General features: G+C 42.3%; 1 protein-coding gene and 1 non-coding gene across 2 annotated transcripts in view; both read right to left on the bottom strand.

Annotated features, from left to right (window-relative positions):
* The window catches only part of LOC145413007 (uncharacterized), a 468,549-nt gene that overhangs the window by 385,606 nt on the left and 56,085 nt on the right, over positions 1-26,858 (bottom strand). Inside the window, exons 5-8 of the mRNA XM_080282828.1 lie at positions 24,877-24,939; positions 19,088-19,235; positions 18,334-18,443; positions 364-633 (exon numbers count right to left, since the gene is read on the bottom strand). Of these exons, the coding sequence (XP_080138954.1) occupies positions 364-633; positions 18,334-18,443; positions 19,088-19,235; positions 24,877-24,939 (591 nt within the window). The remainder of the gene's footprint in view (positions 1-363; positions 634-18,333; positions 18,444-19,087; positions 19,236-24,876; positions 24,940-26,858) is intronic.
* On the bottom strand, positions 2,603-2,721 carry LOC145413078 (5S ribosomal RNA). Its single transcript, XR_013899686.1, has one exon. It is a non-coding gene; the product is annotated as a 5S ribosomal RNA (ribosomal RNA).

The raw sequence follows: 26,858 nt of genomic DNA, 5'->3' as shown, positions 1-26,858 counted from the left end.
TCAACTTTGACGGGATATATCACTCATGAGCCAGTTGGTCTAAAATGTTCTGGTTTGCAGCTTAAGATGTGTAAATTCAAGCTCTAAACCTTGGGCATAAAACTTTTTACTTCCATAAGAGTCGAAAAATTGGCTCCATAAACGGTTTTCAAGGAAGTTCAGACGATCAAATTGTGTATCCTAGGAGTTAACCAGATAGTAAATTCTGATTCAGTCAGGTCCCATTTGGTCTTCCTGTGTACAGTATTCCCAGGGATATCAGAAGTTTCACTACCATACTTGTTTTATAATCCAGCCTGAATCAGACAGGGGTACAAGAATGAATATTCTATATATAACAAATTAAATAAAAATTTCACTAACCATCACAAGTCAAAGTCTCAAGGTTGAAGATATAGCCAGGAGGGCAGCGACCCTGTGTGCTGGAAGGATCAGGAAAGACCTGATCCACCAAATTGAAACTGGGATCCACTTCACTGCCAATTTCATATTCAGTCCCAGAGGCTCTGCTTGATGCACCAGGGGGGGACAAGGAGCCATCAGCATTGATGCAAGTGTAGGTTCCTGGCTGGTTATAGCACACCTGTTCCCCAGCAATACACTCTGCCAACCCACTGCTGCATTCATCTATATCTGTATCAGATTTGTAATTACTATGTACATGCCCTGTGTAAATGGGGGTTCTGCCTGCTCCTTTAGTTAAAAGAGCATTGATCTGATGAAATTCTGATGAATTCTGATAAAAAAAATCAACATATCATGATCATCACTCACATACACAAGATAAAGCTAAAGCAATAATCATGCTTCCACCATCTTAAAACTTAGTACCATAAACAAAGCTGACAGGATTGTAAAAAAAAAATAAATAAAAATTCTATCCATCCATCATCCAGTTCTACATTGTCCCATGAGGAGCGCAGGAAACCAGGGCTAGGCAAGTTGGTCCTGACATTTAAGATGAGAGTGTCTATCTATAAAAAAAAGTCATGAATGATTTACGACAAGACTGAAATTTAAATCATGTCATAAATGCCATATGCCATAAATCTGTAATGCCACAAATGTAGGAAAATACAAATCAAACACTATACTGTACACTTCAAAAACCAAGAAAATTCACCAGTATAAAATGCTTTGTTTCAAGTTATTTTCCACAATTCGGTACAGTGCAAATGTCAGATGAGGGCAAATAAATCAAAAGTGAATCAAATTTGTTTCAACAAGACCAAAAATGCACTGCAGCCAGTATAAACGGAGGGAAAAGCACGAAAATGAGAAGGGAGGAAGAGATCAGGAAGATGGATGTAGTGGAAGCAATGAAGAAAGTCAAAATGGGGAAAGCCCCAGGAATTAACCCCTTGGCTGCGTATAGCATTCTGGAAATGCTGATCGGTAGACTGCATTGTAAATTCCAACAGAGCCAGGTGAAGTACTCTGAACTTTTCAGTCATTTTTCACACCTACTGCATACTTATGCTAGATGAGTGGGTTGCGAATCATCGGTGTGGAGTGTAAACTTTCCCTGATTAAAATGTTATCATTTTTGGTTAGGTATAAGTGGGTCAAAACACATGATGCAAACACAATTTTTAAAACCAGTTTTCCCGCATCATAGACATATGAAATGTTTAGAGCCACCACAGCCTAGGGGTTAATGGAATGTGTGGCGAAATGATGAGGTACGCAGGAGTAATAATACCATAGCTGAATGGATATGTATGATGTGCATATTGGCTTGGGAGGAAGGTAGAGTCTCAGAGGACTGGAAGTCAGGAATAATAATATTATTCTCCTATACAAAGGAAAAGGGGGAGAAGAAGTGTGTGGTAAGCATAGAGGCATTTGACTTTTTAGGATAACAGGGCAAGTACAGTATATGGTAAGTTACTTACTGAAGGTTAGGGAAATAACAGAGGAATTAGCTGGAGAAGAACAGGGAGATTTCAGGAAGGGAAAAGGATGTGCAGATCAGATATTCATCCTAAGGTGGTGCTTAGTGGATAATTTTCTGCAGAAGAAGTTGTTTGCTACCTTCATGAATTAGGAGAAGAGAGTGGATAGACAAAGAATGGGGAAAATATTAAAAATAGGTGAAGTAATGGGATGCTGTTGAATGCTGAGAAGAGTATGTACAAGAACACTAGGGCTACAGTGCATGTAGATGAAGAACTGAGTTAATTTTTCTATCTAAATGGTGGACTAAAATAGGGCTGTGTCATGTCTCCATGGTTGTTCAATCTGTAAATGGATGGAGTTTTTTATAAAAGAGATATAAGGTAGGGAAGAGGATGGTGGAGTGGCAATAATGAGAGGGGAGTTTTTGGAAACTTCCTGTTCTGCTGTTTGAAGATGACACTGTACTGTTCAGTGAAGACAAAGGAGAACTGCAAGGCTAAGTGAATGAGTCTGGAAGAGGAGGCAAGAAACGGAATTTAGAGATGAATATAGAGAAGAGTACAGTTGTTGTCTACAGGAGAACTCATTCATTCATTCATTGCCAGAAGCCATGTATCCCAAACGGGGTGGCCAAGGGCTTAGAGTTAATTGTTTTACAGGGAGGGGCACTAATCCTCCACCAACCCCACTTGACACGTAGGGATGCCAACAGCATCTGGTGTTCCCAGGCGGTCACCCATCCAAGTACTAACCAGACCCAACGTTGCTTAACTTCGCTGATCGGACGGGAAGCGGTGTACTCAACGTGGTATAGTCAATAAATATACAGTGAGGGAGGACAGTGAGGAAACGGAAAATATGGGTGCATTTAAGTACTGTACATGGGTAGTGTGAGCTGGGACAGAAGTTTCAAGGATGAAGCACTTGAATGAGTACAGCTGGGAAGAAAGAAGTGATAAGAAATAGAGAAATGTGCATGAAAGTAAAAAGGTCGCTGTATGACATTATTGTAAGTCCCACTCTAACGTATGGAAGCGAAGCTTGTACAGCCTTGTTAGACGCGCATAAGTCAAGAGTGGGTGCAATGGAAATTAGTTATTTGAAAGGAACACATGTAGTCTGGTGGTAGACAAATGAACCCAGATTTGAAACATATACAATGATTTATTGCTGTTTCTGGTAGATCTGCCCCTATTGATCATAAATCAGTCGGGGCACAAAGTTCGGCCCCTTGAGGAAATTTTTTTATTGCCGAAATTCAAAATGGCCACCATTGACACTCATTTATGACCATAACTTGGCCTATTTTTGTCTTAGGATCTTGATTTTGGTGTCATTTCCTATGTTTTCAGGGGCTAGGAATCGACTGAAGCATATATCATAAACATCCAGTAACATTTTACTAGGTTTCTCTTCAACTGGCAAAAATAAAGTTGTCATTGGAATACACTTTTGGTTACAAGAGCCATCAGTTGACTTAGAGATCTCTTATTCACATATCCTCAAATATCTTCTAGAGGCATCCTTTCTAAATGCATAGTATTCCTTTATAAACTGAACAAACTAAATTTAGAATCATGGGAAACATAAAACACTGATAAACTTGCAAAATATTTATAATGTTTCAGAACTATGCAATTGTCATACTGTCACTAGTATGCAATCACTCAAGAGTCTACTCAAATTCCTCATTACCATCATTATCTTCTACTCAGATTGCAATAACTGTTCTCTGGTTTCTGCATTCATCACCACCGCAACACACACAGAAGATGGAGCATTACAAGTGGGCTGAGGCACAACTACATCAGGTTGTTGTACAGGGTAGTGAGGAAGAATATCCACATTTGATCAGCTTCAGCACCTCTGCTGGAGCTGGGGACACATCAGATGGTATAGTGATAAGTGAAAGCAACTTATTTGGTGCATCATACGTCCATCCATAATGGACTGGGTTTAAATCTGGTGGATCTGGATTGAGAGCACACCTCCAGATAGCTGCTTGTAAGTGAGCTCTACAGACATGATTTTGAAATGTTTCTGTAGTCGGTGGAAGAGCTTTTAGATCTGATGCTGAGTTGAGCTTGTTGTTAGACACCTTACTGGACGAAACCACATATCTGAGTGATGTCATATTCTCCCCAATTGAGAATCCATTGCATGCAGCAATGAATTTGGTGGCTTCACACACTACATTGGGTATTTGTTCTTCAATGTTCCCCAACTTAATAAGAGTTCTTTTAGATTTCAGAATCTTTGCCAATTCCCCACAAGTATGAGACTGTCACATCCTGAAAGACCATGAGCAGGTAAAAGATCTCCAACAATGTCAGCATGTGTTTCCACAGCTGCTTTGATATATTCACACTTGATCTTACAGTGCTAGAACCTGTCATCAAGCTACAAGCCAGCTGTCTCTCCATATAAAAGTGAGCCAACAAAAACGCATTGGTGTCATCCACAACAACGCTGATGGTCTCCTTTCCTGTCTCAGCCATATGAACAACCTGTTGGATGACAATTACGTCAGCCTCCTCATGTATAGTGCGAAGATTTGGTCCCTCTGCCATGTCCCCAATACATATTTCTATTGGTGCTGGCTCTGCTCCTGTAACCACCAGTCTCCTTGCATTATGTGGTAGTAGATGATGTTTATCGCTGAGGTATTTACAGATGACAGAAATAAGCTGGACCTTGTTCACTGGTACTGTAAGGCACACCTTCTTAGGTGGTGATGAGGTGTCAAGAAATAGCTGGTGGTGACGGAAGCATCCTTTCCTTTCCTGTTCGAGCAGTTCGTGTGATCTCCCTGATGCTTTTGCTGTAGTATCTATCAAATACTAGGTGAGTGTCAGCAGTCTGGAGGCAGCCCGTAACGTAGGTCAATACATTACTAATGACATCTTCTACAACACCACGATCTGGCAAAGCAATAACCCAGAGAACAGTACATCCATCTAGAACTATGCCATCAGCCTGACATGATGTACGGTTACTCACCTCAACCTGGAGCTTTTTCTTCAAAGTAGATTTGATGATGGTAAGCGCATCCCACCTGATCTCTAATCAAACACTGATGGTGGTATCCCTGTCAACTCATATGAGACCACATCCTTCAGGTTAATGTCCCTCGCCTTTTGCAAGCCCAGTACCCTCGAGTATATTAGTGATGTGTCAAATACAGGAATGTAATTGACTTTGATTTGTTTTCTTGAAACAGACATCAGGACAACATTCATTGTGGGGGACTTGTGGAAGCTTTGTGGCCAACCCTGTTCATAATCTTTCATCAGCTTTGATCCTAGGTACGAAGATTTGTCAACATTCACTGAATCTGGGGATATACATCCTGTCACATTATTAACGAGACCAGGTGGATGACTCTCAGGATTTAAAGGATCAATGCATGTAAGAAGCTTATTCCTTATTTTCTCCCTACCTGTGGCATCAGTCTGGATTCTGGAAGGACCTTCCTCTTTATGGGTATGCAATGTACTGGACATCTTTAGTACTGACATGAATGCCCTAACATGCTTGATGTCATTACAACAATATAAGGCCCTTACGTAGTGCCAGTATTAAGTGTTTCTCTTGCTAATTGAAGGGAAATCTAGTAAAATGTTACTAGATGTTTATGATATATGCTTCAATCAATTCCTAGCCCCTGGAAACATAGGAAATGACACAAAAATCAAAATCCTAAGACAAAAATAGGCCGAGTTATGGTCATAAAAATGAGTGTCGATGGTGGCCATTTTGAATTTTTGCAATAAAATTATTTCCTCAGGGGGGTGAACTTTGCATTCGACTGATTTATGATCAGTAGGGTCAGATCTACCAGAAACAGCAATAAAACATTGTATATGTCTCAAATCCAGGTTCCACCCCAAAACTCTATTCTGCCACTGAACTAATGGAGTTACAAATGAGGAAGTGAAGGAAAATGGTGTGACTGTGGATGTGACAGAAAGCATTAGGGGAATTACCGTACACTGAGGTGTTTTGGCCATGTGGAGAGGATGGAGAGAGAGACTAACTTGGAGAGAGTATGAGTGAGGTGGTGAAGGGAAGAGGGAGGGAGAGACCAAGGGTGAGATGGAGGGAAGCAGTAGAGAGGTATATGAGAAAGGGAAGTGCAAGCTGGGGGAAGGGCATCAAAATGGCTGGGGACTGGGTGACATGAAGGAGATTTGTTTGTGGCCACCCTTTTCAGGATTAAGGCATCTAGCTATAGAAAGGTAGCTTGACAAAGATAGTTTGACAGGAAGAAATGAAATAATTACTACATTCTGAAAGCTGCAGCAGCAGAGATGAAGTAAGATATTATTCTTGGTATAACAGGCAACAACAATGTAAATTACCGGTATTTTTTTCAATGCACTAAACAAGGAAAACTGATTAGAATCCTGTAAGATTATTCCATCCTAAAAATGAAATAATGAAAGAAAAAACTTCAAGATACATTCCTTTCCAGATGCCTGGATACATTGCATTCAAAGGAATGTAGGTCATCAGCAGATGGAAATATGTACAGAAACCAGTTCCGGAGCTAACCTATTCCATACCTGAAAGACTGGGAATACTGTACTGGTTAACTCTTTCATGTATTACTGCCAAATATGTCTTGAGTTAGGGAAACATCCCCCTCCTTTTTTTTTTTTTTTTTTAAACTAAAATTCATCATCATCATCATCTAATCCTGTGTTTCCCCATGGGGAGCACAGGAGTCCAGGGCTAGACAAGTCGGTCTTGACATTTGAAATGATAGTGATCAGCCTTAGCCATCCCTGAGTGGCACTTCATGAGCAATAAACCCCAACAACCCTTGGATATAGACTTGCCCAGGCTAAATCTGACTGGAGTGCCGTAATTATCCACTAAACCACCAGGTGCCATAATTTGATTAGATGGTTACCACCAGCATTGTAAATGGTTTCCCTGTGTACAAGAAACCATTTGGTTTGTCACTCAGTGTAGAGTCACCCTTAAGCAGAAGGTGCAAAGAATGAAGGAAAGACAGAAGAAGAAGGAAGGAAACAAAAAAGGAAGAGAGGAATGGCAGTCACCCGAGAGTAGCACTACATCGAGTGAGTGGATGGTAAGTGCCCCCAACTACCACTAACTGATTTCCCAAAATAGTATTAACTGCTAATAATCCTGAATATCTTAAAAAAAAAAAAAAAAAATCTGTGAGACTGCAGCTTTTTTTATGAAATCTTGATAAATTTCTTAGGAATGCTAAAGCAGTGTGTGGCGTGGCAACAGTAAAAACAAAGAAGAAAGGTATGGCATGGTGGGAAAAATTGGTTTAGAAAGCTGAGAAAGAAAAGAGAAAGAAGTGGCTAGAGTGGTTACAGGACAAGGGTTCAACTGAAATAAGAACTGAATATACTGAGAGCAAGAAGCACATAAAGAGACTAATGAAGAGGAAAGAGAAGGAGGTAAATGATGATCTAGGAAGAAAAATGAATGCAAACTACTCTGAAAATAGGAAGTTATTCTGGAAAGAGGTGCGATAATGTAGAACTCCAGGTGCTTGAGGGTGCAAAAGTGGATGTATATGGGTTAACGGACACTAAATGGAGAGGTGAGAGTGTGTGAGAATGGGAGTATGGATAGGGTATAGGCGCAGGAGTAGGTGAGAATGAGAGGGAAAAAGAAGGAGTGTGTATTGTTGTGGGCAACAGAGGGAAGGAGAATATATGAAAGTATGGATCAGTTGGCTCAAGGATTGTGTGGGTAAGATTGAAAGTTGGACTACAAATGTGGGCGACTGTGTGTGTGTATGCGCCAATGCAAGAACATGCTAGCAGAGTGAGAGAAGAGTTCTGGACAAATGTGGAAGTGTGCATGGAAAAGTCTGAATGGAATGACAGAGTGTCTTTGGAGATATGAATGGAATAGTAGGGAATGGGACAGTAGGTGGAGTAGTTGGTGAGTGGGGTGTGCCTGCAGAGATGGATGAGAATGGCAGTGCTTTGGTGGACATTTGTGCCGGGAGGGGGTTGATGACAGCTGATAACCTCTTCAGGCACAAAATGATCCACAGGTATACATGGCGAGTGATGAGAAGGGTGGGTGGTGAACTGAATGAACGTAAGGCAAAGATTGATTATGTGTGTGCGGATGAAAGGATGAGAAGGTGTGTAATGGATGCAAGAGTATATAGAGGTTGGGGGAGTGGACTTTCAGACCACCACTTGGTGGTGGTCAGTTAAAGTCTAAATAAATAAAATGGAGAAATAGAAGAAGGGAAGGACAGGAGGAAGTAGTACATACAAGGAGAGTGGAAAAGTTACAAGAGGATGGGAAAAAGGCAGAATATAAGAGTGAAGTGGACGAGCGATTGGGTAAATATAGATTGGAGCAGAAGGGGGACGTGGAAGGTGTGTGCAAGATATTCACAGAAGAAATCTGTGCAGCATGTGAGGTGGTCTGTGGGGTGAAGAGAACACGAAAGGGGGTGCAGGGAACAGCGTGGTGGACCGAAGAGGTGAGAGAGGCTATGGCACAAAAGAAGAGAGCAATACAGAGTAAGTGGATGAGAAACTGAGGCATGGAAGAAGTTGAGAAACGGAAGAGTTATATGTAGAGAGGAAGAGTGAGGTGAAAAGATTAGTATGAGAGAGTAAGAAGAGAGTGGATGAGGAATTTGGAAGGAATCTGAGTGTCAATTGGAGGGAATGTAAGAAAAAGTTCTGAAAAGAGGTAAAGAAAGTTAGACAGGGTGCCAAAGAAGTTAGCTGGGGAGTGAAAGATAAAAATGGTCTATTACCAGTGGAGAAGGGAGAAAAAGTGAGTAGATGGAGAGAACACTTTAAGGAATTGTTGAACACTGAGAATGAAAGTAATGCAAGTATACGTGGCTGGGGAATGGCTGGGAGAAGGAGGAATGTGAGAAGACAGGAAGAAATCAGTAGGATGGAAGTTGTGGAAGCAATGAAGAAAGTTAAAATGGGGAAAGCCCCATGCACTGATGGAATGTGAGGTGAAATACAGAAGCATGGGGGAGATATAGTAGTAGAATGGATGTGGAAGATGTGCATACTGGCCTGGGAGGAAGGTAGAGTCCCAGAGGATAGGAAGTCAGATATAATTATTCCCTTGTACAAAGGAAAAGGGGAAAAAGAACTGTGTGGGAATCATAAGGGCATTTGTCTTCTTAGTGTAATAGGAAAAGTATATGGTAGGATACTCACTGACAGAGTTAGGAAATAACAGAGGAATTAGCTGGAGAAGAACAGGGAGGTTTTAGGATGAGAAGAGGTTGTGTAGATCAGATATTCATTCTTGGATCTTTATTGGAAAAGTTTCTAGAGAAGGGAAAGAAGTTGTATGCAGCCTTCATGGATTTCAAGAAAGCACATGACAGGGTGGATAGACAAGGACTGTGGAAAGTAATAAGAATATATGGAGTAGATAGGAAGCTGTTGATGACCATGAAGAGTATGTATGAGGGTGCTAAAGCTGCAGTGCATGTGGATAGTGAACTGAGTGAATTTTTCTATTTGAAGGTTGGATTGAAACAAGGATGTGTCATGTCTCCATGGTTGTTCAATCTGTATATGGATGGGGTTATAAAAGAGATACAAGGTAGGACAGTGGATCTTGGAGCAGCCCTAGTGAGAGAGGGCAGAGTTTGGAAACTACCTGTACTGTTGTTTGCAGATGACACTGTGTTGTTAAGTGAAGACGAAGGGGAGCTGCAAGGCTTGGTGAATGAGTTTGGGAGAGTGTGTAAGAAATGGAATCTAAAGGTGAATGTAGGGAAGAGTAAGGTTATGGTCTTCGAGAGAAATGAAGTCAGTGAATGTACAGTGAGGCTGGATGAGGCGGAAATGGAAAATGTGAGTGCGTTTAGGTACTTGGGTAGTGTGATGAGTAAGGATGGAAGTTTAGGGGATGAAGTGCTTGAAAGGGTGCAACAGGGAAGAAAGATTGTTGGTTCCTTGAAAGCAGTGATAAGAAACAGAGAAGTGAGCATGGAAGTGAAAAAGCTACTACATGACAGTATTGTGATACCAACTATAATGTATGGAAGTGAAGCTTGGAAGTTGCTGGAGGGACAGAAGTCAAGAGTGAGAGCAGTGGAAAAGAGTTATTTCAGAGGAGCATGTGGAGTCACATGGAGAGACAAGCTGACAAACGAGGAAGTCAATTAGAATTGTGGTGTGGATGTGGATGTGGATGTGATAGGAATCATTAGGCGGAACACACTGAGGTGGTTTGGACATGTGGAGAGGATGGAGAGTGAGAGACTGGCGAGGAGAGTGTATGTGAGTGAGGTAGAGGGGGGGAGAGGGATGAGGAGGCCAAGGATGAGCTGGAGGGATGGAGTGGAGAGGTATATGAGAAAGGGGTGTGTGAGCTGGGAGCGGGGCAATGAAATTCGGGAGAAAGGGCGACAGGGAGGCGATTCGTTTGTGGTCACCCCTTACGGGATCAAGGCATCTGGCAATAGACAGACAGATAGACAACAGAAAGAAATGTGAAAGTGTGAAGGATGAAGTGGTAGATAATTAACCAATGGGGATGAAGTAAGGACCAGATGGAAAGAATTTAGAAAGCCTGATGAATGGGAATAAAGTAGTGCCGTCGTAAACATGATTGGTTTTGAGGGGTGTAGTGAAGCAATATAGTGCCAGGAAACATGACACTCTCACAGGTGAAGAACGCTGTGAACTGGCTGAAAAAATGGGAAAGCTGCTGGGGTTGAGGAGGTGTATGCAGAGATGATTATCTATAGTGGGGAGAGTGGATTGAAGTGCTTCTTGGATGTATGAAAGAAGACATGGATGAGTGAAACTGTGCCAGCAGAGTGGAAAAAGGTTGTGACTGTACCCTTGTACAAAAATAAAGGTGAGCGATGTGATTTCAATAATTATTGTTGCATAAGTTTATTGAGTGTGGTAGGGAAGGTACAGGCATACCCTGGTTTAACGATGTAATTGGTTAGGTGAAACCCCATCGTTAGGTGGGTTATCATACATCAGGGTACATTAAACATGTAAAGTAATGGAGAGCATTTACCAGCCTTGGGTTTCCCACCTCCCCCAAACCAAGTCCAAAACTCACCCAAATGAGCCCAAAAACAAGTTTAAAGCCAATCTAAATGGCCTAACAGCTGTAAAAGAAGCTAACCTAAGCCTAAAACCTGTAAATAACTAATTAAAAGTAACAAATAATATCTGAATATGTGTGGAAAAAAATCAAGCTTGTAAACTGTACCCCAAAATGACAATGTTCACCCCACCTATGGCTAAAACACATTAATCTAAATCTTAAAAAGTTTTTAAATCAATCTAAACACACAATTTTAGCCTAAAATATCAAAATTAGTAAAAAATATTAAAATCCATCATTAAACCAGGGTTAGGCCATCGTTACGTGGGGTATGGTGGTATTTCTACCCTCATCATTAAGCTGGGGTATCGTGTCTAGGGGTATTGTATATCGAGGTATTACTGTATATGGAAGAATTAGATTAGAGAAAGTAAGGGAGAAATCATAAGTCCTAGTAAGTGAAGAACAGGGTGGCTTTAGGAGTGGCAGAGGATGTGTGGATCGGATATTTGCAATATGACAGATAGAGGAGATGGTTTGTGAGAAGGACTATAAGGAGTTTATGGAATTCATGGATCTGGATGAAGCATACGACAAAGCAGGAAAAGAAGGATTGTGGAAGGTTTTGTGCATGTATGGTGTAGATGGTAAGCTGCTAGGTGCCGTCAAGTTTTTATGATGGTAGTGATGCACGTGTAAGGGTAAATGGGCGTCTATTTGAACGGTTCACAATCAGTGTGGGCATGCGACAAGGTTCTGTGATGTCCCCATGGTTGTTCAATATAAACAGTATATAGATGGGGTGATGAGAGAAGTAAAAACACTAGTAATGGAGAAAGGGATGATACTGGTAATGAATGGTGATGGATGGAATATCTCAAATGTACTGTGTGCTGATGATGCAGCTCTACTTGCAAATACCAGACAAGAACTTGGTAGACTAGTGTGGAGTTTTGCTGATGTCTGTAAGCATCATGCCTTGAGAGTAAATGTAGAAATGAGTAAAGTGATGGTTAATGAGGGAGAAGGTGACTCCCAGTGTGATGTTACAGTGAAAGGAGAGAGACTGGAGTTAGTAAAGGAGTTCAAATAACTGGGTACAGTGATAGAAAAGAGAGGAAAATGTGCAAAAGAAGTGGAAAGTAGAGTGACATAAGGAAGGAAAGCAGATCGTGCAATGATGCCCTTGATAAGAAACAGAGGCTTGAGTGTTGCAGCTGCACGAGGCTTACATGAAGGAGCGTTAATGCAAGTGTTGTAGGTCTCGAGACCGGTCTTGGTCTCAAGAGCAGTCTGATGTGGTCTTGGTCTTGATCTTGGTCTTGAAGTGTCTGGTCTAGGAGACCAGCATTACAAAGTGCATCACAGAGTGGGGAAGGTCAGAATTTATGATCATACACGGAGATAAATCATGGCTGATTCAACTCACGGTGCGCCATACAACGTTGTACTGTCTTGAGATACTGCCTGGCTAGTGCTATGATGATGAGGCATGAGCTGAGCCCTGCGAGCGCCAATAAGAGTGCATGTGAGTCAAGAGAGCATGCATGACATGGCCATTCTCGCAGAATTTATGATCATACACGGAGAAAAATCATGGCTGATTCGACTCACGGTGTGCCATACGACACTGTACTGTCTTGAGATACTGCCTGGCTAGTGCTATGGTGATGAGGCATGAGCTGAGCCCTGCGAGCGCCAATGAGAATGCGTGCGAGTCGAGACAGCATGCATGGCATGGCCATTCTCGCAGTGATAATCTCCGATTGCATGTAAACATGTTTGCAGCTCTGTTCACCTCCGTGTACGTCATATATCTGTATGGTGTAAGCAATTCCGGCACCCTTCATACATGTACACCACAGATTTTGCTAGTTTGCTCGGAAAACATAACCACAAAAATATCTATTTTCCTATGTTTGTTTCTTCATGCCAATGAAGCAATGAAAGCAGAAACAGTTTACCTAGATGGTCAGTTGTTCACATATATTAAATTTTGTAAATATATTTCCTCCCTTACAGGGGCACAGCCAGGATTTTGGAGCGATGGGGGCCAAGTCAGACATCAGTGGCTTTCAACCTTTCAAATTATGACCCTTCAGAGCTTCCATATGGCTATCACAGAGGCCTGCAGTGACTTCTGTGACCTTAGAAGAAATCAGAATATTTTCTAATGTTTCACAGCCACCCTCGTATTTCATACAACTCATTCACCTATGAGTAGGGGGCCATGGCCATGTGGCCTGGTGGTGTTTCTAGCCCCACAAAAGTGGGGGGGGGGGGGCCACCTGGGAGCCGATAAATCATCTGTAGCAGCAAGAAGGGCAGTGAGCAGACTCGAATGAGAGTCCCTTTCAAGAGGGAAAGTTAGTGAAAACTGTTCTCTTAAATAAATAGTGGGTATGACCGTAAGCAGTAGTGGGAGCACTTAAAGAAGTAAAATGTATATTTTATATTTATGAAAATTTTTTGCTTCCCACTTCTGTATCCCCAAACCCCTTTGGTTTCTTGGGTAACTTTCCTGAAAATTAGGTACTGTAGTCCCACTCGACTGTTCACAAGAAACAAAAGATGAACATGTGTATGGAACGTTTGGGCACCGGTAAAGCTCAGAAAGAAGTGAAAAAATTAGTCTTCTGAAAACCACCTTTCGCATAGGGAAGATACAGCTATCCATGAGTACGATGGCACTGACAAAGTATGCAACACCATACATTATAACAACAAAACCATACTTTCAAAAGTTTAAAAACTTAAAAAACTTTCAAAAGCCGTAACACTGGTGTGCAGGGCTGTACAGAGCTATGATCGTGCCCTGAGGTGCCTGGAAAACGTTTGACATGGAGCAGAAAAAGAAGCACAATTATCACAGACCTGGTGTGGGCCCTGCTCCCTCCATACTCTTGAGTTTTGGCCCCAGGAATGATCCCTATTGCCCTCTTCTCTCTCTCATTCTTCTTAGTAATTGTCTTCTCTGAAAATCCTTGACCTCATTCAACTCATGTCCAATAATCAACTTAAATTCATTTAAAAGGTGTTGAGTATTGCATCGATACATAATCTGCAACTAGGTGATTGGGGTACTAGTGGACTCACTTGAGAGGCCGAGACGGCTATGAAAACTGATCAGCAGAGCAGCACCTGCAGGCTGCAGCTACTTTTCATTCATTCAGCAGACACATAAATTCTTGGTCTTGGTCTCGGTCTCGGAGGGTCTGGTCTTGGTCTCAGTCTCGGAGGGTCTGGTCTTGCTCTTGGTTTCGGAGGGTCTGGTCTTGGTCTTAGTCTCGAGGTGCCTAGTCTTGACTACAACACTGGTTAGTGCCAACTTTAACATATGGATGTGAGACTATGGTGTGGCATCAAAATGAAAAGTCAGGAGTGAGAGCAGTGGAGATGGGATTGCTGAGTAATGTATGTGGAGTACAGACAGTGGACAGGATACAAAATAATGTGATTCGTGAAAGATGTGGAGTAAGGAAGTCTGTGGACACCAGAACTGAAGAGAGTGTACAAAGATGGCATGGTCACGTGAAGAGTAGGGATAACAATAGAGTGGTGAAAAGGTATATCTGAGCGAATTTGAAGTCGGGAGAAGGCAAGGTGTGCCAAGGAGAAGGTGGAGGGATATGGTGGATGAGTGTGTGAGGAAGAGAGGTTTGGAAGTCGGTGAGGCTAGAGAACTGACAAGAGATCGACCTGGCTGGATGAATGTTGTGAGAAGAAGTGCACGATCAGGGATCTGGCACCCTTTTTTAACATGAAAGCATCCAGACTGACTCTACTGGATACGGTTATGTGGTGAATGTTTTTGGCGTATCAGATAGAGCTAGGATTCCAGGGGTTTGAATGATGAGTGAATGGAAGCGTAGCCCGCTGGAGTGGGCAAATTTGGGCTGTCTGGACGTTGCTACTCCTCACCCTGCCCTTTGTGGGAAAGGAGGTCTGGATGATGATGATGATGATGATGATGATGACGATGATAAATTTCTTAATTATTTAATCAACAAGACTTTTTCATCCAATGTGAGTAAAATCAAAATTTTTAATCACATTTACATATTCCAATGAACTCACTTTAACATCATCATCACACATTTTTTTTCTAGTGCATTCTTTTTTGCAAAATAAATGAGAAAATAAAGCTGTTTGCAAAATTATGCATTTTTGACAATATGACATTTAATGTGTCAAAAACTGCTGATTTAATTCTTGTTTTAAGATAACCAACTTTTATCATGACAACCATGACAGGTAATCACTTTAAATTCAAGCCGATCCATGAAAAGGGCATACTGTATTTACAACGATTTGCACGTACAGTAGTAAATACTATTGTTCCGTGCTGAGAAAAAAACATCCAACCATTTATTCTTAACTATGTATTATACTGCCCTTTTTAAGTACTGCAGGAAACTTCTCCCACAAACATTTAAATCAAGAACCACACTTTATCTCTCAAACATGAGCATAAGCCAAATTCCAAGCAGGCAGGTTTAAGCAATAATAAACATTTCTAGCTCCCTTAAGCCTTTTCAAATAGCATTTAATAATTATATTTTTCCATCCAGCTGCCATATGCCATAAACTTACTATCCCACAAATTACAAAACAATCAAGCAATCAACAGACTTCATGCTTCAACTTAGAGGGCTTCTCATGTTGAGGTCAGCCATTAAAAATCAAGGGACAACACATTTGCTAACCGTAAACCCATTTTAAATAAGCTATGTACTTAAACAAAATTTCTGTATTGATTTTTGTAGTAAGGTGCTGAAAACCATGAACAGAGGCAGACTTTACACATTGCAGTGGTTCCTCGCATTTAGCGATTTAATTAGTCTGGCGAAAATATCGTTAAATGCGAAATCACTAAATGCGAAGTGTACTTTATATGGGAAAAATATCAGTTAGTCTGCACTCATCCTCCAAGTCACCCTTTTGACCCTCGATTCCCTATTTTAAGTGCTGAAAATGAAACACAATGTATTAGCAATACATTATACAGATACAGTACTGTATGGTTATACATTTACTCACCAGCAAAAAACGTCAAATGCTCAGCACTGTGAGAGAAAACAAAGCACCCAAGGTTGCCAGACGCTCACAACAATGACAACAATGGCAGTCTGGTGGCGGACAGGCAAGGCATTTCACACCCTACATCACTAACCATGTAAGACAATTGCTACATGCACAGGATTGATACCATTTCCACCCTATTGCCAAATGCGAAATCTGCCAACTTGAAACACACTAAACACAAGGGACCACTGTAGATTTATGTGAGTCAGGTATCTTTGGCCCATACACCTCTGAAGAGGTACTATTGGACTGGCTATTACCATCTGATATACAGATACCATTATATGTGTATCCGAGTTTACTTAGCTATTCACATTCTTTAACCCTTTCATGCACAGACTCCAGTCGAGTCATTAAATACCATCCAGTACAACGCACCATGATGCACATCGTGTCAAACAAAGGAGGACACAAGTTTCCCACTGATGTGTGTCATATTTGGCATGTTTTTTTACCTGATTCGTGTCATGGTGTGCTTTACAGGTTGTTAAACAATCTAACGACCGAAACCACCTGACCCTGAGATGGTTAATGAGTATTAACTTTCCTGACCATAAAAGACTGTACAGCATCGAATACCTTGGAACCCATTCCTCACCAACAATATTTTAGGAAAAATCATGTCATTACCCTTTTTTTTTTTTTATGTGAGGAAGAAGGAACCAAAGGCAACGAGCCCGCAAAACTGTTCCGAGAGAAAAACAAAATACAAGAGAAAGCCAAAGTCAAGATCTGGAAGTAGCATCACTCAGAATCTTTTAATCATTTGTTTTGTTGTACAAATAGCTGCTGCTCTGTACTAAAATGATCAATAAAGCAACTGAAGTTCTAGAACTATGTTGTCCCCATTTAAAAAAAAAAAAAAAAAAAAAAAAAAAAAAAAGAGAGAGAGAGAGAATTGGTGGTTCCTGGCAGTCTAAAGCTGACCTCAGCTGGTTAGAAATACTGATCAAAATCAGAGACTTGCAATTTACATATCATTAACTTCACTCCATATATCTTCCTGAAGTTAGCCCATAAATAATAAATGTCAACCTTAAGTTGAATTAAGTGACAAAAGTCAGAGGGTGGGGGATGAAAATGTTCCCCTCACTAAAAGGGTTCTCAGAACTTGCCAAAATTAGCTACTGACATCCATCCATCCATCCATCATCCAATCCTACGTTGCCCCATGAGGAGAGAAGAAGACCGGGGCTAGGCAACTTGGTCATGACATTTAAGATGAGAGTGACCAGCCTCACTCATCCCTGAGTGGCATTGTGTGTGCAATAAACCCCAACCACCCCTTGGATATAAACATTCACGGGCTCAATCCAATTGGAGCACTGGAATTACCCACTACACCATCATGTGCTAAAATTTGGTTATATGGTTACCACCCAGTGTAGTAAATGGTTTCCTGGTGTACAAGAAACCATTTGGCTTGTCGCACAGTGTAGTCACACACAGGCAGAAAGAAGAGGAAAGAATGAAGGAAAAAAAGACAAAAAGGGAGTGTAAAGTCACCTGTAGGCAGAAGGAAGAGGAAAGAATGAAGAAAAGAAAGCCAAAAGAGGATGGAAGGAAAGAAGGATGGAGGAGAGGAAAGGGCAGATACCCGAGAACTGCACTACATCGAGTGAGTGGATGGTGAATGCCCCCACCTAGTAATAATAATAATAATAATAATAATAATAATAATAATAATAATAATCTGGTCTTTTGTTTCTCAAAAGCGCCAGTTCTCCCTTTGGGAATTCACTAGCGCTTGACACACATATGCCTACATTATTTTTACAATTACAAGAATTGTGACCTCTCTCATATATAATACAAGCTACATCATAAATAGATGAAAGTGGCAATATTTAAAACCTATAATCATCTTTCATAGTATCTCTCTCCAGGTCATAGCATTTTGAAAAAAGAAAGGCTTTCAGTTGTCTCTTAAAGGATTCAATAGAAGAGAGTTGTCTTATGGACAACGGCAATCTATTATATAATCTAGGGGCTCTATTCACAAAAGAACGATCAGAGAAAGTTGACTGGTGAATGGCTCTTGGCTCATTAAAACTCAAGAAATCATCTTCACTGTGTAACATCACACCCGGACGATAAAATAAAAGAAGTCATCATGATGAAGGAATTTATGTACCAAAAGCAGCACGTTTCAACAAAAATCTTCAGTGACAGACATAACAGGTCTTATAATCTCTGTACAACCAAGTTTACCTCATGGACGACAATCAAGTAGCTAAAAAAATGCAATGAATAACAAAGCTAGGAGAAACAAAAACACCAGCTTACCCTGACAGGATCTCTGGTCAGCAGCCAGAGTGTAGCCTGGGTTGCATGAGCACTCTATGGAGATACCAGTGTCACGGCACTTATGGGCACATGGGTTGTCCACCTGACACCTGCATGGGGTACAAAATATTAGTGCACTGTATAGCAAACACATGTATCCTTTAAACAATAGCCACCTCATTACCAGCTACCTCTCTCATGCAGAAAACAATCATCTGGCAAAGCAAGAATGTAGTATCTGAATGAATGATGATATCATGTATACATTAATGACTTAACGGAGACTAGTTCTTGCTCATTCACTAAGGGGAGCAAATCCTAAGCTAAATAAAATGATCTTGCAGTTTTAAAAATTTTAAAAATCAACCTAGTGAAAGATCAATAAACCAAAGGGTAACTGTGTTAAATATGAAACATACTGATATAACAAGCTAATGAAAAATATGTCATAGTAAATTAGATCACCAACAATGGGATTCTTATGCATTTAATATAGCTAGGTTACATTCATACCAAGCATGCTGATTCATTCAGAATATCTGCAATCTTCTTGCATAAAACTGCTGAAAATTAAACAGACTGCATCACTGGTGCTGCATGCAATATTTCATGGAAGTACAATGTCATAACTGTAAATGCAAGACAAGTGGATAAGAAAGCAAGAGCAGCCTAGTAACTTACCACTAGGGGTTCCCACAAGCGGGCAAGGCATCAGTGAAAGACATACTGTACACATATACAGTGGGGGATTCACCTATCTGTGGCTGTATCCTGGATACAAGTTTTGCCATCTGAGGAGAGAGTGAAACCAGCACGACACTGACAGCGGTATGATCCTGGAGTGGGCACACAAACATGGGCACACAACTTCCCAGGGAATCTGGCACACAAATCCTCATCATCTAAGGTATTGGGAAAAAACATAAATTAAAATTAAATTACTAAATTCAAAATGTAAGCTCATCTCCTACACATACAGAAGAACCTCTGCTATATGGCAAGCTCAGGAACAAGCTGGTGCAAGATATCCGATAATCCCAGTTATCAAAATATTACTGTATATATATAGGACCCCTAATGCAACCCCACATAATGCCAAAGGCGGTCTCCTCATGACCCAGTTTATTTTTGTTGTTTTCTGGTAAGCATCTATATAAAAATAACCTGTCATAAAGATTAACAGTACCTGCCCCAGCTGCTGTTAGCCAAACATCACAGTAATTTCCCGACCAACACAACCATAAAATTTACAACTGAGAAATCGTGTCCATTTGACTTAATTGTAAAATAATCTACTGTTAATACTGTAATAAGCATTTTCATTCCAAGAATTTCCCATAACTGAGGTTCTATTGTACTATACTTCACTGTACCTATCTTCCACGCTTACTTTAGAAACTATGAATGACTATTTGGAAGCTGCAGATTAACCCGTCACGTCCCAAACAATTTCACACCTCCGATACCCCCCAATACCGAGCTATTTTGGAAAAATTTTTTTTTGGCTAAAACCTCCACTTTTGGTGAGAAACATCGAAAATTCATAGAGAAATCGCTCAACTGAGGTTTAAAATACTTGATACAGGTAGCAGTACCTCCTTACCTTACTGGGTTTTCTATCATGCTGGCTCCAAAGAAAACGAGTTCTATGGGACGGTGACTATTCCACACCACTCATAAACGGTATTTATTTATTTATCTGGTACGAATTTATATGTAGTATGAGAGTATATTGGTTTTCAAACAGTAATATATGCATTATAAGCAATGTTTCACTCACTAACTCAGCAACATACCTGACCTTTTTTGGCGACAATACCTGATCATCATTTCTGACTGTTTCTTCCTCTAATGCCATGTAAACCTTGTCCTCCACATTGTCATCGATTGGGGAATCACTCTGGCCCTGAATGTCGTTATTGGCCAGGTCACTGATAACAGGTGAATTGCCGAGACAATGGCCTACAGGGGGGGGGGGGGGTTATGCAGTGTAAGGCACTGTCCCTGCCTGGCATCCTGTAGAGGAATAGAGGAAGGTGTCCCGTGTATACGTACCAAAGGCACTGTCCCTGCCTGGCATCCTGTAGAGGAATAGAGGAAGGTGTCCCGTGTATACTTACCAAAAATCACGCGGGAAAATTGAAAATTGTGCAAATTATGAACCTTGCAATTGCGCGACGTACCAGTATGTCGACGGGACTAGCTGTGACAAAAAGTTGCGACGTACGCATACGTCAATGGGATGTCTCAGGTTAACCACTAAACCACAGGGTTGTTTTGGCGCAACTTGCGTGTCCCGCTAGGATATTTGTGGTCAGACAGACTTTCTAAAAATATTTGCCAAAAATCAGTTATTAGTCCTAGAATATTGTAATTAAATAAGCGTACGGCACATACCTTCAGCTTTCTCTTGGGATGTTTGTTGAGCCTTTGTCGAGTATAGTAGGACTTGTGGAGTCCTCTGAAGTTGGGTAACGAAGTCTCCACTTTACACTTCCCAACACCCCGTAATATGATTACCACGGCCTGATATTATCACTAGAAACACTATTTTATGATTTTCAAATATTTTGGAATCCATACTCCAAAAAAAAAAAAACACCGTGAAAGCAACGAAAATTACGAGCGCATATGATCCTCCCACTTGCACTCATTCCCTGCTGGTATTCTGTCATTTATTATTCATAAAAACATTCACACTTTATATTCCTATTACTATATAACACTTATATATATATATATATGCAGTCTTTATCCATAAGTTTCCTTCAGTAACAGTAGTTTATTGTCACCGTAGGCATTCAATTTCTCTTTCAGTAAAATACGTAGAGAGCCAAGGTTTCACTTTCACTGTCATAACTTCAAGTATTTGTACTCATATTCTTATATTACTAATTATTTACATTTCTATTTACATTTTCTATTGTATTTTGAATATTTACACTTCTATTTTACTTACACTATGTTATGCACTGTCACTTGCAGTAACTTATAAAACTATATTACACTGTTCCATCATATTTACATCCATTTCTTTCACTTGCTATTTACACATTATTTACATTTTCCACTTGCACTTTTAGAACTGCTTCAGGCTGTGGTAATAAAAAAAGCAGGGAATGCAGAGGGGAACCTGGCACTCAGCACACTCCCAAGAGGTGTGTTTGTGCTCAGGTGTGCGTCGGGTGGTATGTGCACACACCTGGCACCTGCGGATCGCAGCCTTCCTCTTGGTTGTGGCAGGCATTTGCACCAGTCTGTGCCGATCCATGTATGCCCTCTGCTCAAGTCTGTCGGGAAGTCTTACAGCATGGCGCCTTGGAGTTGCTGCTGTCACCCTACCATATCTCTCAAGCAGCTGCTGATCACAAGTCCTGGCGAACAACCTCAGGGAGAAGGACTTGGGTGGCTTTTCCTTCATCTTGTACAGGATGAAGGTGTTCAGCGTCGTCATGTCAATAAGATGCAGAAAAACTTTCCAGTACCTCCTAGTACTCTTCCTGAGGCAGTCGATCTCTCCAATCATGTCGGACTTGTCCACCAGCCACATGTTGATATTATAGTCGATGACAGCATCAGATTTCCTCACAGGTTCGCCTGTCCTACGGTCGACCTTCCCACTGTCTTTCATGTCCCCCTTGTGTACGGTGGTGAGCATGTGCACGACCCTCTTGTCATGCCACCGTATTGCCAGCATCTTCTGCCACTGGGAATTTGGGGAAGTGGGCACAATTGCTCTTCACAGTGCCACAGGAGCCAATGCCGTGCTCTGAAAGATATTTAGCAAGTTTCGGTGCTGTATAATAGTTGCCAGTATACAGCACATGATTCCCACCAAAATACCTTTCAAGCAGCACTTTCACTACACAGCCTGAGAAGCCAAGGGGGTGTGTTTTGTCCAGATTGACAGAGCTGGCTGAATAGATGACGAAGTCAAGGCTGTACCCCGTCTTACAGTCGCACAGTACAAAGAACCTGATTCCAAAGCGATGGCGTTTGCCTGGAGTGTACTGTACAAACCTAAGACGTCCCATGAACAAAACCAAGGATTCGTCTAGGACAACCTTCTGAAAGAGTTGGAAGAATAACATAAACTTATCCTTCATTTTGCTCAGAATCTCCCGGATCTTCCAGAGTGGGTCGGTTTGGGAAGGTACATCGTTGTTGGCAAAGTGCAGGTTTCCCATGATATTTCGGAAGCGATCTCTGGCCATGTACTTACTGAAGGTGGGTGAGGGTAGTAAGGGGTCCATTGACCAGTATTCTTCCAACTCATGCTTCTTTGAGTGTGGCATGAGAAGCATGAGGGCGAAGAACACATATAGCTCCTGCACTCCCCGCACGGTCCACTGTTGCATCTTCGCTGCACCTGCACCACTTGCAGCAAGTTGTGATTCGTACCTGTTAGTCTCATCACATATGTGCTGCATGACTTCGTCATCAAGGAAGGCCAAAAGGAAGTCCACACACACAGCATCCTCGTCAAGAGTGAAGGCAGGCTGTATCCCTGAGGAACTCACATCGAAATGGAGATGTTCAGGGACGAAATCGGAACCTTCCGTCCACACGAAGGCGAACAGGATTCCCTGTCGTGGCGGTGTAGGGTGGGTGAGGGTGGAGGGTGGCTGTGAGGCAGACTGGGCTGTTTCAAGGTCACTCTCACTGACCCTAAGTTGCCGTGTAGCACTAGCAGCCCTTACTCTACTTGCTACTCTACTTTTACGAGTCAGGGATTTACATCGTCCCCTACGGCCTGCCTTCACTGTAGGTGCTGGTGGAGACTCCAACGATGAAGACTCAGGAGAAAATTCCGCTGAAGATGAAGAAGAAATTAGTGAAGTGGGGCTGGGGGAGCGGGGAGGTGATTCACCTCGGGACTCATGGCGGGCTGGGTCACGCGGGGCCATTGTTCCGGGGCTAACCCGCCGCCTTTTCACTCCCTTCCCAAATTCCTTCCCTTGCTGCACTAAGGGCTCCTTTCCCTTGGAGCTAGGGATAACTTGGGACACTGAGGCACTCGTACTAGGAGTTTCTGTCACGATTTCCTCCCCAGTCTCATCAAACGATTCACCCGAAAGATCAAAGTCACTATCCATCATTATCATTGACAATTCTGACAGTTCACATTCCACTGCTGAGTCACTAAGTCCTTTACTGCTTCCCACACGAGTTTTTCTAGGGGCAGAGGTCACAGGGCCCTTTGCACTGGGCATAGAAGTGGCGGCAATGATGGGGCGCAAGAGCGACATGGTTTCACCTCAGAGGTTGATAAGGTACTGATTCCCATGGTGTATATGGGAAGGCAAGGGTTGACAAGGTCAATAAGGTGACAGCTGCTAATTTACATGCTATGAAATGATTGGTAGGGAATCTCGACAATACATAAAAAAATAGGTAGTTCCAGGTGAATGTAAATATCACTTAGGCTTCTCCCTTCCTTTCTTATATATATTTTTATTACGAGAATAGATTATACAGCATATTTCAAGGGGAAATTACCGGGGGAAATTAGCGAACGAGTACATGTGAGGTGTTGTCAGGTGATAATTAGCCAATTCCAGGTGCATGGCACTAATTTACCTTATTTTTTTTTGGTATATATTATTTTGTATAAGAATAGGGCACAGGGCTTATTTCAATGGATGAAATCAATGGAAAATTCCGGGGAAGATTTGCTTAGCGCAGCGCAGCCGGGCAGGCGAGAGGAGAGGGTAATGGAGGGGAGGTAGGGGAGGGGAGTCAAGAATGGGGAAAAATGGCTAAATTGTCAACAATGGATGGGAGAACAGATGAGATTAGGAGTGGTGACTAGTGTTGGACATTGGCAGTACTGATAGATGATACTAGTCACCACTTGTAAGACCGGGAGAATTCAAAATAACACAGAATCACAAAAGTGACGCCCTGCGGTATGATCCATTGTGCCTGAGCGTCACGAAAATGACACCCCGCGGTTACGGGGTTAAGGTATGGTAAGACAAATGTTGCAGTACCAATATCATTACAAAAAATCCATCCATCCATCATCTAATCTTGTGTTGCCCCACGAGGAGCATAAGACCTCAGGGCTAGGCAAGTTGGTCCTGACATTTAAGATGAGAGTGACCAGCCTCACTCATCCCTGAGTAGCATTAAATGAGCAATAAACCCCAAACACCCCTTAGAAATAATCCTGTACTGGCTCAATCCGATTTAAGCGCCTTAATTACCCACTAAACCACCAGGCGCCATAATTTGGTTATATGGTTAGCACCCAGCATAGTAAATGGTTTCCTGGTGTACAGGAAACCATTTGGCTTGTCACTCAATGTAGAGTCACCCAAGAGGAAAGAATTACAGAAAGAAAGACAGAAGAGAGAGAGTGTAAAGTCACCCATAGTCAGAAGGAAGAGGAAAGAATGAGGGAAATAAAGACAAAGAGGAGGGAGGGAAGGAAGGAAGAGAGGGAAGGGCAGTCACCCAAGGGCAGCACTACATCGAGTGGATACTGAGTGTCCCCACCTACCACAAAACATTAATATAAAATAAAATAAAAAAACTGACCTGGGATATTGGTAGAGGCGATAACCCCTGGGTACAAGTTATTTCCCTCCACTGCAGGGCTAGCTGTGGGATAAATGAAGATTAACTCAATTATTTTACCTAATACAATAATCCATCCAACCTAATTTTGCCAAAATTTTCATAATCCTGTAACATAGTTCCTTTAGCTAAATGGAAAATAGTATTACAATTCCAGATTTTTTCCAAAGAACCTCTTTTTCATGACTACCACAATATTCTCTTGTTTCTTTTTACAGTTCAATATTTAAGATACTCAACCCGTAAAAGACAGGTGTACACATATGCTGTCCCGCCCCCCCACACCCCTACCAATACACCCACACCCCCCCACCACCCTCCCCCATCCCCCCAACACAACCTCCCCGCCACATCTCACCCCCCCACCCCCCCACCACGACCGCCTGCCACCCCCCTCTGCCCCCACCCTCAAACCTCCACAGTCCCCCTAACTCCCTCTACAGCCCTCCAACTCTCCCCCCCCTCCCCCTACCACCCATAACCCCCACCCTCCCACCCCAACTCACTACCACCCACCCCCACACCCCCTAGCTCTCACCCCCATACCCCCACTGTCCCTCCCATCCCCCAACCACCCCCACTCTCCCACAATCCCCTCCACCACCTCCACTTGCTATCCCCCACCCCTACCCCCACCATCTACCCCCACCACCCCAACCCCATACCCAATAGCCCCCCTTTCCACCCATCCCCAAACCCCCACACCCTCTAAACCACCCCACCCTTCCAACCCCCACACCTACAACACACCCCCATGCCCCTACTATCCCCTCCATCCCCTAACCACCCCCACTCTCCCACAACCCCCCCACCACCCCCACTGCCTATCCCCCACCCCTCACCCCCACCATCTACCCCCACCACCCTAACCCCCTACCCACTAGCCCCCCTCCCACCCACCCCCAAACCCCCACACCCCAAACCACTCCAACCCCCAAAACCATCCCACCCCTCCAACCCCGACTGCCCCCTCACCCCCTACCCACCCCCCACCCCTCTACCCACCATCCCATTCCCCTCCCCACCCCCACCTCCTCAAACCATTCAGCCCTCCCCCACACCAACCCACAAACCCCCCCCCCACCACCACCCACAAACCCCCATCAAATCGCACCCGCTGATTATGCCTGTCCTGAGGGTATGTCAAAACATTCCGATGGCCGTCTTTTGGGGGTTAATCCATCCAACCTAATTATGCAGAAATTTTCATAACCTGTACCTTACTTCTTTTAACTCAATGAAAGACAATACTACAGATCTAGACCTTTTTCATGATACCTCGTCTTCATGACTAATAATAATGATAATAATAATCTGGTCATTCTTTCTTAAAAATGCCAGTTCTTCCATAGGGAATTCATTAGCGCTTGACACACATAAACATTATTTTTACAATTACAAGACTTGTGACATCTCTCATATACAATACAAACTATCTATCTATCTATTGCCAGATGCCATAATCCCATAAGGGGTGGCCATTTGACTTTGAGTTATTTGTTTTACAGGGAGGGGCACTAACCCTCCACCAACCCACTTGCTGACACGTAGGAAGAACGTATGGTTTGGTTATATGGTTACCATCCAACGTTGTGAATGGTTTCTTGGCTTACAGGAAACCATTTGTCTTGTCACTCAATGTAAAGCCACCTGTACAGGAAAGAAAAGCAATAAGAAGTGACACGACAGATGGGAGAAATTGGAAGAGAAGAGGGCAGGCACAGAAAAAGAATGATAAAGGCTAAGGAAGAAGTAGGCAGCACTACATCTTCACTACATCAAGTGAGTGGATGATGGACACCACCACCTACCACTACCAAAATTCATCAATATAAAAATATGAACATGATAATGATTAAACCCTATAATCATCCGTCATAGTACCTCTCTCCAGGTTGCAGCATTTTGAAAAAAGAAAGGCCTTCAGCTGTCTCTTAAAGGAT

This window comes from Coenobita brevimanus, chromosome 94 (genome assembly GCF_032717465.1).
Source record: "Coenobita brevimanus isolate Jiangsu-jjx chromosome 94, ASM3271746v2, whole genome shotgun sequence".
Classification (NCBI taxonomy): Eukaryota; Metazoa; Arthropoda; class Malacostraca; order Decapoda; family Coenobitidae; genus Coenobita; species Coenobita brevimanus.
The sequence above is the reverse complement of the archived record's forward strand: the minus strand, read 5'-3'. Positions and strand labels throughout refer to the sequence as shown.